The sequence below is a fragment of the Micromesistius poutassou genome (genome assembly GCF_964030765.1).
Source record: "Micromesistius poutassou genome assembly, chromosome: 21".
Lineage (NCBI taxonomy): Eukaryota > Metazoa > Chordata > Actinopteri > Gadiformes > Gadidae > Micromesistius > Micromesistius poutassou.
Window position 1 is genome coordinate 10,646,673 of NC_140291.1, and position 15,886 is coordinate 10,662,558.

Below are 15,886 nucleotides of genomic sequence, written 5' to 3' on the forward strand. Positions count from 1 at the left end.
GTCAGATATTACTGTAAACAATTACTCTTGTTTTGTGATGGTAATATGACCTGTGTCTGTGTGTACTCTTGTGTTTGAGATGTGAATTTTCAGGTTTATGTGTAATACGCGCTGAGAACCAAGAGAAAATGTCATTATATTGCCATTGAATTGAATTGAATTTCAGCTACACTCAACCTTGCAACAGAGTCAAATATGGTTTTGACTCTGATTTGCACAAACACAGATACAACACAAAAAAAAGAAAAAAAAAGTGCGTTTCTTTGAAAACGAATACCGTACAGTATCCATCCATGAAAGAACTTAAATTATTTTGATGTCCATTCGTTCAAATAAACTGGGTTATGGATTCTGAATCCTAAACACACTGCGGTGTGTGTTGTACGCTTGCGTGGGACGTCAGTTGTGTGTTCCTGTGAGTGCGCCCGGCTGGAGGAGGGGAGGGGATGTGAACGCTGCTGATGCTGATGCGAGAGCGATCTGCCTGCTGTTGTGCTCGGCCATCGGTGGATCCTCCACGGATGATATTTGAGACGTTATTGTCGATTTCTCCGTTGGTTTCGGCGTGTCTTGCGACCGCATCTGCATCTACGTGTTTTTTTTTTTTTTTTTTTCCGGGGGGACAGATGCCGGATAAAGACCTCGTTTCCCCCCTGGCCTGCCGTGTGTCCACATACAGGTGGATGAATCCTGGGAGGTTTTATCCGCTGGCGCCGCCGCACAACAACACGGAGAAAAACCCCGTCGGTTCCGATTCAGAGAGCCAGTGAACATCGTCGTTGCGTCGGGGAGTACGAAGTTGTTTTTCCGATGAAGCAATGATGAGGAAGATAGGGGAGGGGGGGCGACTGTCTGCCGTGCTAATCCGCTAACAGGCTAATTTGGCTAGCTAGCTAGCGTCACTGACCGAAAATACGGGATGCTCGAAAAGTGCGTCGCTGCCAAAGTCACTAACGTTAAAACGGAAATATAAGGCCTGTTAAACACGGACAGATCCGCGCTGTTGCTAGGTCTCGAATCGTGACACCGGCCGTAAGGACACTTCACATCAGCATCGATTTTTGGATTTAAAATGATAGTGGTTCGTAACGTTACATATCGATTCTTTTTTTGATTAAGTGGTGTGTGTTTTATACGTCGCTGACTCGGAACGAATTCTCCTCCGGTCGATGGAGGGCTGAGAGGTTATTCATTCATCAGCCCTTCGTGTTGACATCAGCCTGAAGCGTTGGGTAACGTACACAGACGAGCCTGTCTGCTGTTTAGATGCCGTTCAACCCCCCCCCCTGTTCGTGCTGGCAGTGTATTAGTACATTTCATATGTTCATTAGAATATTCGGTAAATAATGTGGAAAGAGCATCGCGTTGTTATTTAGGTCAACCGAACCCATTACCTGTGTAATTGTTATACTAGTCGGTTAGCCGATCACCTCTTCGCTTCCCGTTGTTAATGAACGCCACTTATTAGTCGATCGATCTGGAAGGTCACCGCCGATCTTTTATCTCAGAGCTACGCAATACGAGTGGGTTTCGTACAGAATTCAAATATTACATTTGCGATATTGGTGTGTTAACCGAAAGAGCAATGTCACCTTTTAAATTAAAGATCCTATCTCTGAGGTAAGACGTGACGGGTCAAGTTGAACCAGACGAGAGTCCACCTGTATGGAGGATGTGCTCTCCTCCCCCCGGGGGCTCAGCGAGTGGCGATCTAAACGCCCATCTCTAGGCTTTCTCACTTTAGATTCGGACGAAGGCACAATGTTTCCTCCAAACAACAGTGACCAGACTGGTTTGGATTCGGTAAACATAGACCAGGACAATGATTTAGGGAGCAGGAAAGAGTTTCTCCAGGAAGGTGAGGCTAACCTAGACAACCTGTTGAGGAGTGCTGGGTATTTCTGTGCAGAGGATGTTATCCAGCTACAAGGAGTCACACACTCCTCCCCACCGCACCTCCCCGTCACAGAGAAACCAGAGGAAGCAGAAGATATCGGTGACCGCAGCCTGTCGTGGCTCTTTGGGCCGAGCTCCCCTGACCTCCTGTGGGGGAGCTCACTGGAGGGTCTCCCACAGGAAGGGTCTGTCCAGGACCAGACCAGCCAGAGGGATGAGATTAATTTAATCTCCCTCAGCGTGCCTTCCTCTCCAGGGAAGGAAGTGCTCAGGACTTCTGAGCACAGGTTATACACCACTACTCTGTTGGAGGATCTCCTCTCCGGTGACCTGCCGTTCTCCTCCGCTGCGCTCCTCCGCCCCCGTTGTTTGGGAGAGGACAACCCACAGGGTGCCACCCAGGAGTCGACCGGTGAAGAGGAGGGTGGGGCCTCTCAGTCACCTGAGAACGGGGCCCCGCCCGCATCTGGTAACAAGACCCCTCAGAGTTCACCTGATATCCTCCACCCGCACACTGACTGTGCGAGCACACCGCAAGACATTTCAGACAGACCCCTGCCTTTATTGGACTCTGAGTTTCTCGACTGTCCAGGAAACGGCAGCCTTTCTCCCATTGGTCTGTCCCCCCTCACCTGCCCAGGTGATCCGCTGGATTCCCCAGAAGAGAAGTCTGAGGGCGGGCTGCCGGTGCCCGCTCCCGCCACCGCACACCCATCCCACGGCGCAGGTGAGTGTGAGTCAGCTGCTCCCTGCTCCCAGGCTCCCGGCACCACCACCACCTCCACCTCCACCCTGCAGCCCTCGGAGACGCGGCCCTCCGATGAAGGCGTTCTGGTGGCGGAAGAGCTACCTGGCGACCCAGGCTCCCCGGAGAAGGCCTTCGGGGTGGGTGTGATGGACCAGCGGGTTTCCTCCGGACGGGAGGATGTGGCGGCCGTGGTGGTGGATCTGTGCTCGAAAACCGAGGAGCCACCGTGCCAGACCGTCGGTGGTCCCGCCTCCCCTCTGAATCTAACCGCTGGTGCTGACAGCGCCACGAGACCCACCACCCCGAACCAGGCGGGCCCGGGATCAGATTCTGCGGGGTCGTCCTCTCCGGAACCTCCGGAGTGGACTAGCGGTAAATCCCAGGAGGACAAGACGTCTCTCCCCAAGATCGTGGCGCCTGACTCCTTGCCAATGGTTTCCACGGTTACCCAGAAAGAGGAGAGTGTGTCTCCGCTGAAAGCGGTGTTTGATGCGCTGGACCAGGATGGGGACGGGTTCGTTCGGATCGAGGAGTTTATGGAGTTTGCCGCTGCCTATGGCGCTGATCAGGTGAGGGGGGGGGGGGGGTGGGTGTGTGTGTGTGTGTGTGTGTGTGTGTGTGTGTGTGTGTGTGTGTGTGTGTGTGTGTGTGTGTGTGTGTGTGTGTGTGTGTGTGTGTGTGTGTGTGTGTGTGGCCTGTTGGCCTGAGATTTTTAGTTTTAAACAGATGAAGGTATTGTGTGTCTTATCCTGAAGCATTTTAGAATTGATTTTGGCGTTCCATACATTACAGTACTTCCTGTTTATCCTAAGGTCGGAGCCCAGGCAGAATGAGTCCATCCCAGTGATGTAACGGAGTGAGTGCAGCGTTTCAGGTTACTAAGTGGACGATGATATTTCACTGGGTTGGAAACCAATAAACAAAGCAGATAACAGCCAGACTGAATTTGAGAGTTGTGACTAAGTGTGAGCTAGGGGTGGGGGAAATTAACACCCACACTTCTTAAATAGGCTTTTCCTATAGGGGTGTGTTCGTCATTATCTCAACATGTGTTATCAAGCCTGATCACATTATACTAAAGTATAGTTTTGTTTGAAAAGTACTTTATCATTGACAAAGGTATATGTCATGCATTGAAGGCAATATGAAAATACCCTGCAATAAACATGACCTTAACATGTTTAACTTCAACAAGAGACAAGTAGCAAAAAATAACAGATCATTTATTTAGCAACCGTGGGGTGCATCTAGGTTTGAATGCTGGGTCACGTCCAGCGATGGGAGAATACAAGGGAGTTGGTTTACCAGAGGAAACCTAACCTGAGCTAATGCTACGCTGTGAACTGGTGGTACATGTTATGTAGCCACACAGCTCTGTAGCCATAGACCAGTGGCCCAGTGCTACCTGCCTGGTCACACTGTGCTTTGTAGGAACCCCAGCAGACCAAACCAATCAAATCAGATTATTAAGGTGAGCACATAATCACCCCAGTGCGGAGTGGGCCTGTTTTATCTTTATGGATAATCTTTTAATGTTGTTTTACTGGGATTAAACACATTTTAATCATAATAAACCTATTGATTTAGCACATTAATACAAGGATGGCAGCTCTCAGTTGACTTGTCAAAGGACTTTGTGTTCGCACAGCTCTTGTTCTGTATGCTTCAAGTAAATATGTTTTGGGAAAATGGCACTGTATCTTTCTTCTTCAAATTCAAAATAATTTTAAATTCAGTATGGTTCTGACATGGGTTCACAGTTTTTTTCTGTGTTTGCAATGTTGTGCAAAGGAGCTGGCATTTTGGAATTATCATTTTTCATGTGTTGGATGGTGGGGAAGACGATTTAAAGCCACATGGGTGCCGGAAATGGGTGAATTATTGCTTTGGGTACCCGCCTGTTATCCAGGGCAGGACAGCAGGTCGTCCGGTAACTGCAGGGTTTCAAGGGCCCTGTTGGAGTGTCTAAGAGCAAGGCAGCTCACCAATAAATGCTCCCATTGAGGTGTGTGTGTGTGTGTGTGTGTGTGTGTGTGTTTTTGCATTTTGAGTGTCCAGTATTCTGAAAAGCGCTTTCCCCGTTCCTTTTATATTCAGCCCACAAAGCAGAGGGCTCTGTTGGTTCGGACTGCATTCTGCTAAAACTGGCACGTGTTATTATTACAACCACGCTGAGATAAGCTCCTAATGTATATTTGGTGAGTTTTCAGGAGTTAGGGTTTAGGTGGCCTCAAAGGCATATTGCTGCTAACTAAGTCTGTCAGCACTGTACAACCCCCCCCCCCCCCCCCCCCACATGTCAGGACAACACTGTCTCTGTTCCCATAAGTCCTGGTTGGCGTTTAATCCCTCATGTGTTCTTCTTCCATGCTGCTGCTGTTTCAGGCCTCAGCAAGACGCCACATACTTATATAGACATTCATTCCTATTCCAAACCCTTCCTCAGAGCCACCAAGGATGGTTTGAATCAAAATCCCCATCCAGAAAAAAGGTGAATGTTCTCAGGTTAAGCAGCATGTTTTCTGCATAGCCTGAGAGAGATGACGTGAAGACTTTATTCTGGTCCCTCGCAGCCTTTGAAGCACTTGCATCAGCAGCATCACAGCCTCTTTAGTTCCTTTTGTGTGAAACCATGAATAGTCTTACAGGCCTTTTGTGTTCCTGAGGTGCTCTTCAGAGAGAAAGAAGATGGCTATGGTCTTTCTGTCCCACCTTGTATTGTCTCCATTTGGGACATTGGTGGCCAGGCGGCTGACAACATCACAGCACACAAAGTGAGGCTGGCCTCTTTTAAAGGCTCCACCACGGGGTAAATAACCTCCCAATGGAAATAATGTTCACCTGCGCTGGCTGTGGTAACATGTTGGCTATTTCCCCAACTATTATTTGTATTATTTGTTAAACGCACACTCCTCATTTAGTTACTGTGAATTTGCTTGGAATGGACATAATGATGGCTAGTTGTGCTTGTTTGATAGGAAAATTTTTTTTGTATTGCTGTCCTGCTAACACTCCCATATGCATTTTTTTCTACTTGTGGGTACCTTTTTCGCCAACAGTTTTTTATACAATTCTGCTGAATGGAAGCTTGCGTTTTGAAAGAGTAGGGTCTTTTTTTAAAAGCTCCCAGATTAGCAGACAGTGTCTTTGGCTGACTAATCATGCTTTTTAATCCAGCCTCGCCCACGTCAAAGCCTGTGTTGTGTGTTGGTGGACCACCCCCCCCCTACCTCCCCACTTCCGGCCAGCCAGGCTGGGCTTTGGGCTGGATCAAGAGCAGAATGGCTTTTTGTCCCGCGTCAGAGCGCTTGTTTGGGTCAGGTACTGTCGGTCACCTGCCTGTGACCCTGTTTTTATGCCAGAAAGAGAAAAGGTTTTGGGCTTTGTTTGGTTTGCGTCGTAGCGCTCCAGATATATCAGGTCTGAGATACCGGGGATGAGTTTAATTTCCTGTGCTGCTTTGTTTGTTGTAACCTAAGACTTGGAAAGATTTGTTGAGGCTCAGTGACCAGGATTGTGCAGATTGATTGCTGCGTGTCTATCCGAGCACCGGTATTGGATGTTCAGTTGCCCCGGGAGACGGGCAGGTTCGTCACTCCTTACAGCAAGGTGAGCTCCTCAGGTGCCTCTCAGATTCCTCCTCTCGTGACTCGTAGTGGGTCCGGGTTCTTCGTTTACCAGAAAACAAACCTGCCGGAGAGTCATATCGTCTGTATTTGAGGAATGTCCTCTGTTGACGTGCTCCCAGTGGCTCTGTGGGGAGGTGGGCACCAACACTGGGATCTATGGGAACAACACGTCACATTCATATTGACATGACACTATGTAGATGACTGCTCACAATCTTTTCAAGTCCCAAATGTTTCATTTTTTGGGACTTATATTTATATTTATATATGGGACTTTCCGTAATGCACAAGATAAAAAAACTGAGGTTGACGCTTTGTAATTGCTGTTGTGATAGTCAACATGGTTCACTCAAGCCCATAGATTATATAAGAGTAAAGGTCAAAAGTAGTAAACTCGGTTGAACAAATAGTAGAATCCTGTCCCATCAGCAACACTCAACATGTCCCCGCAACTGAAGACTTAAAACTTCCTGGCCCTGTCCACAGAAACAACCCAGAATCTAAAGACACATGTGATGTGATAACAGGCCAACATTGTTGCCTATTCTGCTTGAATACTTGACTGTGCATATTTTGACTATGCTGACTATGATTTCCAGCCAAAGGTGACACCTTAATGGTTCTGTTTTGAGTGTTGCTTTTTAGCTTATTCCCATACAGGTTTTCATGATAGGTTTCAGCAGAACATGAACAGTTATGTTGGAGCAGTCCTCACTCTCACACCTAGTCATTTTTTTATGTTGAAATTGAATCACCCAAACTTCCTCTAAAACAGACCAAGCTTTTGTTCCAAATTCAGAATGTTAGGGCATAGCATTCCCACCAATAACATTCCTAAAAATTCAATTTCAACCGTTACGTTTCCAACCTAGCATTCGGTCAATCCTAACACATTTACGACACTGTGACGAGCAGTCACAGCTGGTAACACCTGTCGCTGTTATCATAATCCATCCATGGTTGGTAGAAATTGATAATGAAGATTGTGTCTGGTCGTTTTCATTACAGCAAATACAATACAGCCACAATACAGGTATCAGAGAGCACACAAAAAAAAAGTGACAATGTTTTGTATTTGGAATAACATGAATTGTTATGACTTTTATAAACTGCCCTAAATTACTGCCCTAACCAATTATGGTTATTGACAAGCAGGCTACTTTAGTGAAATCCGAGTGGCCATGACATATTTTTCAGAGCATATCTGCTTAAAGAGAGAGACCATTGAGTAACAAGTGCCAACTGATGGCCAGCCTAGACTTGCCCCGGAGGGGTTTGGGAGTAGGGGATGTTATTGTATGAAGGATCTATCATTGATGGATGTTGTGAAGGATGTGGGTGCTTGTGGTCTCTGCCTCGTAAACCACTGTGTCCAGACATCTTACTCCGTCCCTTGGCCTCGCCAAACGCCTTCATGGGCGAGCCATGGAGGCCTCACAGTGTACTTTTAGACACGGTAAACTAAACAAGAGCCATGTGCCGACCAAGGCTAGATGAAATAATCACATTTTAAAGGAAGCAATTCTTAGATCTGCTTCATGAGAACCGATTTAGAATCAAGGTTAAAACTAAAATGCCATCATTGTCTACTGTATACTGTCAAGAGGAGAGGGATGCGTGGAGTACGATTCCATTATATTGGGAGGGAGATTAACGGTTTTGCCTATTATCCTGTTTTTATTGCTACTTGCATTATCTTCTGGTGGCGACTTGTGGATGACTCAAACCTCTCTATTCTGGCCCAAGAAGTGCCTTGGCACAAATGAATAATAGTTTCTGCTTCCTCACACTTCTAATGGAAGAGCAAAGGTTAGCGTGTGTTCCATCTAGCAGTGGTAAGCCTCTGCTAACAAGAGGTGTTGAACTTTGCATGCATTTGCATGCTTGCCCTGCACACGCAGTGTGTATGTTCCTTTAGAACGTTTCATGTCATTGCTTCAGTTGAGGTAAATGTAGGATACGGGATGACTGGCACTAGACAGCTGCTGTCCAGTGTGACGATACGCAAGCCATTAACCCCCACTAGCCATCGGGGTGTTAATAAGGGTTTTAATAATGAACATATTTAGCAACTATTTCCAACAAAAAAAGAAAGCTCTACCTACTAATAACACCGTACTGGGTGTCCGTCCCCCAAAATAGCGCCCGTGTGATTTAATACCGGGTAAATAAGACTATTCCCGCTGTGAAATTTATTCAAAACGTTGCCCAAAGTTCAAACCACCTATTTGCTTGTGATAATTGGAGCTAGGCCTAATCTCCTACCTTGGAAACTGTGTGTGTCGGAAAGACTGCACTGAAGCTATGCCGAAACCAAGTCGGGCTCCGACTGATGAGTGGATCCAAAAGCCACTGACGAGCCACTTCCTTTTACCAATTGAATCACTTAAGGAATGAAAGGGGAAAATAAACGATTGGTTGATAAAAACGAGTTTCTGCAGCAGTGGTCTCCCCTTTGCTTTGTTCCAGGCAGTGAAAGAGATGCCCTATGAATTAACTTTACATACTTTTCTACACTGAATAATCAGATATTCGTGTGGAAACCTAACTAATATTCAAATCTTTAAATTATTTATGGATAGCCCTAGTTTACTTTTACGTCTCTGATGCAAATACCGCCTCTGCAAAACACACACACACACACACACACACACACACACACACACACACACACACACACACACACACACACACACACACACACACACACACACACACACACACACACACACACCCTGCGTGTGGTTCTGGACCAGTCTTCTGTTTTATTTTTTCTTGACCACCAACCCCTACCCTCCACCCCTCCTGCAGAGCTTTCCTTTGTCCTAAAAAAAGCAATGTCGCTGGCCAACACATGTTATAAAAAGCACACACAGGCATAAGACCAGCTTTGTTAGGTTCTGTGTAAAAAAAGCAAAGCCAGCTTAACTGAAGGAATCTTCTTTACGGAAATATAGCCTTGCCTGTGTTTGACTAGCATGCATGGAACAGCGAGTAGGCCCTATTTCCTGTGTGAGGTGTTCCTCTGCTTTGAGGAGTGGAAACCCTCTACTGACATGAGTACCAAGTGTCAGCATGTCAAATACCAACCAGACCCTGGAAACATCCTCACACCCCCACTCACATGTCTCCCTAGTGTCACAGGTCTATTTCCTGCTGTCAGAAGCAAGAAGTACGATTTAGGTGGTTTTGTAGCACACAGCTGGCAAAAGCCGGTTAAGTTAAAAGAGGCTTCACATGCTAGTAAAGGTAATGTCACAAGCTAACCAAGGTCACAGTTATGCTAATGGCCAGGCTTACTGGCCCTGGCTGCAAGGTTGAGATGCTGCTCTTGGCTGCTCTGAAGCTCAATTGGATAACCTTAGTAGAGGGTCTTGAGGAATCTGGAATTAACGACTTAAACCTTTGAACTCCAAAACATCAGTGTCAACACCTCTTGACAGGCCCACTCCCGTTATTCTCTCGTCTCTGTTGCTGTCACTGTCTTTCTATTTTTATCTCTCTCTCTGTCTATCTATCTCTGACTGCATCTGGGTGGATTTCAGTCAGCAAGCAACACCAGTCACTGGAGGTTTAGAGAATTTCACAAGTAGGTGAATCATCTTCGGGTAACAGAATGGGAATCCAAAGACATCCCAAACAAATATCTGGTGTCAGACCCGATCCAACCAGTCCCTGGCACCGACCTCCCTAGGAGACAGTGGTCCACCTTAAACAGATTCAGGACTGGTCAGGTCCCTGCAGTGCTTGGCCAGCCTTCACAGACAGGGAAGCAGCCCGAGCCCACTGTGTGCCTGCGGAGAGGAGCAAACTATGGAGCATATTATTGAAGCCTGCCCTCTCCAAAGACTGAAAGGAGGTCTAATCTCCCTCCACAATTTAGATCAAGAGGCCATTGCTTGGTTTGAGAAATTTGCGGGGGGGGGCGGACGGAATTGTTGAGGGGGGGGGGGGGGGGGGGGGGGTGTACGGGTTTGTGGGTGAACAGGATTGTTGGAGGAGGGGGAGGAGGGGGGGGGGGGGCTGGAGGGGTTCGGATCTTTCAGTCACAGTCAAATCCGGGGGGACATTTCCGAGGACAGCCGTAGCCGGGGACAGGTCACTGAAAACGGGGACTGTCCCCGGAAACCGGGGACGTCTGGTCACCCTACAATAAAAATAAAGTCTTCAGGGAGACTCGGCCTGAAAGCTGTTAATCAGATTTAACATGGCCAAACACCCAACAGTGTACCTTTTTAATACCGTCACAAAATCAGCGTAGTTTACTGCTACATGATGTAGCTTGATCTTAATTTAGCTCACCCTAGCTACATATAACCCAACCAAGTTTACAAAATACAACCTAACTAAATATAGCTCAACATAGACCATCCTACCTCAAAATAATACAACCTAGCTTAACATAGCCAAACCTAACTGCACCTAGCTAACCTTAGTTTCACATAGACCCCTATATTACCATAACATCCAATTTAGCTTCATCTAGCCCTCCCATATCTTATCTTTACTTGACATAGCCCACCCTGTCTTAACCTAGCTCACCGTATCTATCACCCTATCTCAACCTAGGCCACTTTGTTTATTTTTTATTTTAAAAAATTTACCAGGGACAGTGCACATTGATCAACATTTCAGTTTCTACGTAAATGTAAATGTGCTACAGATTATAACAGATTGAAATAGATTTAAGAACAGATATAAACTACTAGGGTCTACATATGTAAAGTTATCTTATGAGCTTATTAACATCTGTAGGCCCCAGGTTGCAAATTGGTGGCCTAATATTATTAATACAGTTCTTAAGCAAGCACTACAAATACAATACAATACAATACAATACAATACAATACAATACAAATACAAACTCAGCCAGCAGTAGTAAACTGTAAACGGTTTAAATCACGCTGTGTGTATTTGACATTGTAGGAATACACTTATTATAATCCCCTGCTCTAAGCTTCATTCACTTGCGTGGATGAGTTCACTTCGGTAGAATAGCTCTGTCCCAGAACAGGAAACAGGCCTAACTCCACCCTTAACCATTTCTGGCTTCAACACCCCCCCCCCCCCCCCCTCCCCCTTATCACCCAATCTCAACCCAGCCCACACAATCTTAATCTAATAGCCCAACCCAGGTAATCATAATTGATCAGACACCTACATCGCACCATTCTGCTCATTAAAACCAATGGAAGCAGTGTGTTTTTAACCCAGCAGACTATTGTGTTCTCAGTGTCTTTGGGACCGAAGGAGCCCGACCACTGAAACCTCGGCCCTCTTGCGGCCTGGCTTCTCCCAGCGCTGTGCCGCAGGCTCGCGGGGGACATGACAGCCTAACGATGAGTTGGTGAAATACTTCAACACACCACATTTGGCTCGCTCTGTCATTTCAGCGGGCCTGTTGTGATTGCTGTGGCGCCACCAGAGATTCTCCAGATATAGAAGATATCTCCAAAACATATAGGCTATATACGATTATTCTACATCTGGAGGTAAACATACAGTGATTCTATATCTGGAAATATGTAGAATAATTCTATATTTCCTGATGTTGAATGAAGATGGTTCTGGTTCACATGGCTCCTCTTCTGCAGTTAATGTTATGTTACACTTAGTAGTTAATGGTTAATCCAAGTCCAACACAAGCTTTTATACAGCGGACTGCTGTGTCAAATGTTACAATGTTATGTAAAGAAACCAGAGTGCTTGAGTGGTATGTTTCCAGAAAACCCAGTTATCTTCTAGATACAACTTCATTTTCACGTTGCTTATCAGCTTCCAAACCAGGCATTATACATGTGTTAATTATCTCTCTGAAAAAGGTTTACATTAATACTCTAAATATATATTCTCACTTAATGTATTTGATTTCATCATATAAATGTATCATGTATGTTTGGTTCTGGGTGCCCTGCCAACTAGTGATGTAGTGACGTAACGTGTGTGTTATCTGGTTGGTCAGCACCTCCAGTTGCTAGGTTACCGACTCCAGCAGGAGTTATAGGGACACGGAGGTCATTGTCGAATGGCTAAAGATACACTAAATACACACGGCACTGTGTTTGTGTGTTTCCTGTTTGTCTAATGTCAAAGTAGCTCAGAAGGTAGTTTGATTTTATTCTCCTTCTGTAAACAGTTTCCTTGAGTCTTTGAGCAAGGCAGCCTGCCTTGCTTGCTTGCGGATGGGTGTGCAAGTGAATACAACTCATGAATAACCAATATGTTCAGCAACCTACAAATATGATCAGCAACCATGAAGCGAGGAGAGATACAAATCAATATTAATATGCAGTATGAATAGAATGGGTGCTGTGTCCAGCAGTCTTCTCCTATCTGCTACAGTAGCAGAATATATCCACGAATGCCTTGTACTCCCCATTGTCCTGCTCAGTTTACAACAGGGCTTTTTTTTCATGCAGGTCAAAGCTCTTTCTGCTGTAACAATAACAAGTACACGGTAACAATGTAATAAAAGATGTAATTTCACGCTGTATTCTGTATTCAAACTATCGAGTGAGCTGAAGTCATTCAACTCTGTTCCTACATCTAAAATCTAAACCGAACACCCCGCTGAAGCATCATGGGACACTTATATAGTTCAATACAAAATGCTATCAAGTTTAGTCTTTATTTTAAGGATGTAGGTAAAAAAAATTCAAGTCAAATTATGGGATTCGTTTGGAGATTTAGGTGTGTGTGTGTGTGGGTGCGTGTGTGCGTGTTTTTGATTAGATGCAGTTAAATGATTTGGCCGGTTTGTTAAGACCCCAGGTTGACATTGTGTATGTCGAGATGTCAATCAGCCAGCAGTTCTGTTCAACTCTCGTGGTGTAGATGCATTCCGAAGGAGTGTGGTGCGTGCTGCGGCCGTGTGTGTGTGTGTGTGTGTGTGTGTGGTGTGTGTGTGTGTGTGTGTAAATAAGGTGGACTGTTTTGTGTGTGCAGGTGAAGGACCTGACCCGGTTCCTGGACCCGTCCGGTCTCGGGGTGATCAGCTTCGAGGACTTCCACCGCGGGATCAGCACCATTGGCAGCGGAGGTCAGATGTACGCCCCCCCCCCCCCCCCCCCCCCCAGTACTACTGTATCCTCTGTACTACTACTGCCCCCCCTGTAGTACTACTATATCTCCTGTAGTTCTACTGTATCTCCTGTAGTACTACTGTATCTCATGTACCATTCTCTATTTTGTTTAAAGGTAATCAGGATGTGGGAACACCAGAATATGAAGTGATATGAAATATATTTACACTGATAATATGATTGATTTTCTATAACGTTAGGTTATGAGACGATAAATATAAAGTTGTACATAAAGCGATGCTAGAAGCGTTATTTCTAGAGGCCAAATTCTAAAATCTTCCCCTCAGCCAAGGCACTGACATCCAATATTTGATGAGCCTTTGTGTTCCTTTCCTATCGCCGCCTTCTCATTTCCCACGATGCACCTCTCCGAGCCCGGCTGCTGTTTGAATGATAGCCTGATATTTCCAGACCAGTTTGCGAACAAGGGTTAGTCTAGAACCTCTCAGTTCGTATTCAATGTCCAAGGGCCCACGTATTAACAACGTGGGTCGACCAAAATGCGTCTTGACGCCACTGGTTTAGGCCGAGCAGTGAACGATCGAGTAGATCCTCAATAAACCACGCTGGTCCACCCTGGCCACCGTGACATCATCATGACACTGGTCACCCAGGGATACAATGAGGTCATCAAGACACCCAGGGATTAACATCAATAATGACGCCAGCTTCCTGTGTTGACCCCGCTGTAGCCAACCACAACTGGGTCTGCCTCACTGTAGTTGGTGTGTGGCTCCGCCCCTGTGTGGGTGTGGCTCCATTAACTTTATTTATTTTATTCACTGTATATATTTATTGTTAAAGCACATTATGATGATCTACTCTATAAAATTATAATTGAACAATGTTATGCCCCTCTCCAGTCTGAGTACAAATTCAACACCAGATGTTTTCTACTGGAATGTCTCCACCTTGTCTCCATTGAATCATTGAATCCCCAGTCATGTGTGTGTGTGTGTGTGTCATGGGTGTGTGTCTTTGTTTTGCCTGTGTGTGTACCATTGGGTGTGTCTTTGTGTGTGTGTGTGTGTGAGAGAATTTGTGTTTAAGTGTGTGTGTGTGTGGAAGGGGGGGGGGTTGCAGAACCTATTTGACTTCGCCCCCCACATACACAAACACCACCCACCACACCAACCATAATGTCCTCCGTCTTTTCTCCGCATCTGTAGATCAGGAGGTTCGACCGTGAGACAGACACACACACACACACACACACACCACACACACACACACACACACACACACACACACACACACACACACACACACACACACACACACACACACACACCACACACACACACTAGTGCCTCTCCAGAATTGTGTTGTTGTTGAAGGGAGGACCATGCCCAGTGGGAGACTCATGTATCTCTCCCACTCTTTGTTCCTACCATTTGTTAACCTTTTATTTATGGTCACATGGTGACCACACACCTAGTGTTCACATGGCACCTGCTGTATAACTTTAACGAGACCCTGAGGTTGAATAAAGCGATGGCCGTCATATTGTTCTGTACACTTTTATAGCAGGAGGATTTCGACCAAAGTTTTACTTAATAACACCAGAACAGCTTTGCTAGTTTAGCATCCTGCGTTGGTCGTGCTGACTGTGTGTGTGTGTGTGTGTGTTGTGTGTGTGTGTGTGTTGTGTGTGTGTGTGTGTGTTGTGTTGTGTGAGTGTGGTGTGTGTGTGTGTGTGTGTGTGTGTGTGTGTGTGTGTGTGTGTGTGTGTGTGTGTCCCCAGGTCCCGAGCCCCACCTGTACGACGCACACTACAGCCCGGGTGATGGCGCGGTCGGTTGTCAGGAGGAGTACGATGAGGTGGGGGAAAGTCTTTTATTCATCTGTGTGCATTCAAAACATTCAGTGTGACAGGGATGAGCTCGTTACTATAATTGAACATCCTGGATGTAGTCTGAAGAATATTGGACTATGCACTGCATCAGAGCCACTTACGTGATGAACCATACGTGCTAAGCTAGCATCACACCGCCAAGCTAACACCAAGCAAGGCCACCCAGCTAGCATCACAGTTGCTATGCTAGCATCACATGGGCCTGGCCCCTTGGCCACATCAGGGCGGCTCCTCTTCTCCCGCGGCTGGACGGACGGGTCAGGCTTCTGTATGCGGTGAGAAATTATATTTTTCTACAGCTGCGGTCAGCATATCTGGAATTCCTGCGTCTGCCTCCCTTGTATGTTTAACTCCCCCTGCGCGCTGACCCGCCCGAGGTGGGCTCGTGTCAGCAACAGCACCCTCTGGTGTTGCGTGCTCTGATTGATGCGTCTGAACGGTTTCCATGGCCAAACGAACAAGCCGTAAAATACTGGATCTTGTTCTGGATAGTGTGAGTGAGAGTATGTTGAGAGAGTGAGAGATGTTTTTAATGTTAGCCTTTCTGGTGAGGGCAGGATAAAGTGGACGACACACACACGACACACGCACACACATACACACGCACACAAACAACCACACACACACACACACACACCTTTGTGCAAACATAAACAAACCACTATGGTGGTTTTGG

The 15,886-nt window shown here is 46.2% G+C and overlaps 1 protein-coding gene across 1 annotated transcript in view; it reads left to right on the plus strand.

The window, feature by feature from the left end:
- The first annotated feature begins 474 nt into the window (after positions 1–474).
- The window catches only part of LOC311366689 (rab11 family-interacting protein 3-like), a 37,587-nt gene continuing 22,175 nt past the window's right edge, over positions 475–15,886 (plus strand). The window contains exons 1-3 of the mRNA XM_084485486.1: positions 475–3,213; positions 13,219–13,312; positions 15,100–15,176. Of these exons, the coding sequence (XP_084341612.1) occupies positions 1,666–3,213; positions 13,219–13,312; positions 15,100–15,176 (1,719 nt within the window). The 5' untranslated portion in view covers positions 475–1,665. The remainder of the gene's footprint in view (positions 3,214–13,218; positions 13,313–15,099; positions 15,177–15,886) is intronic.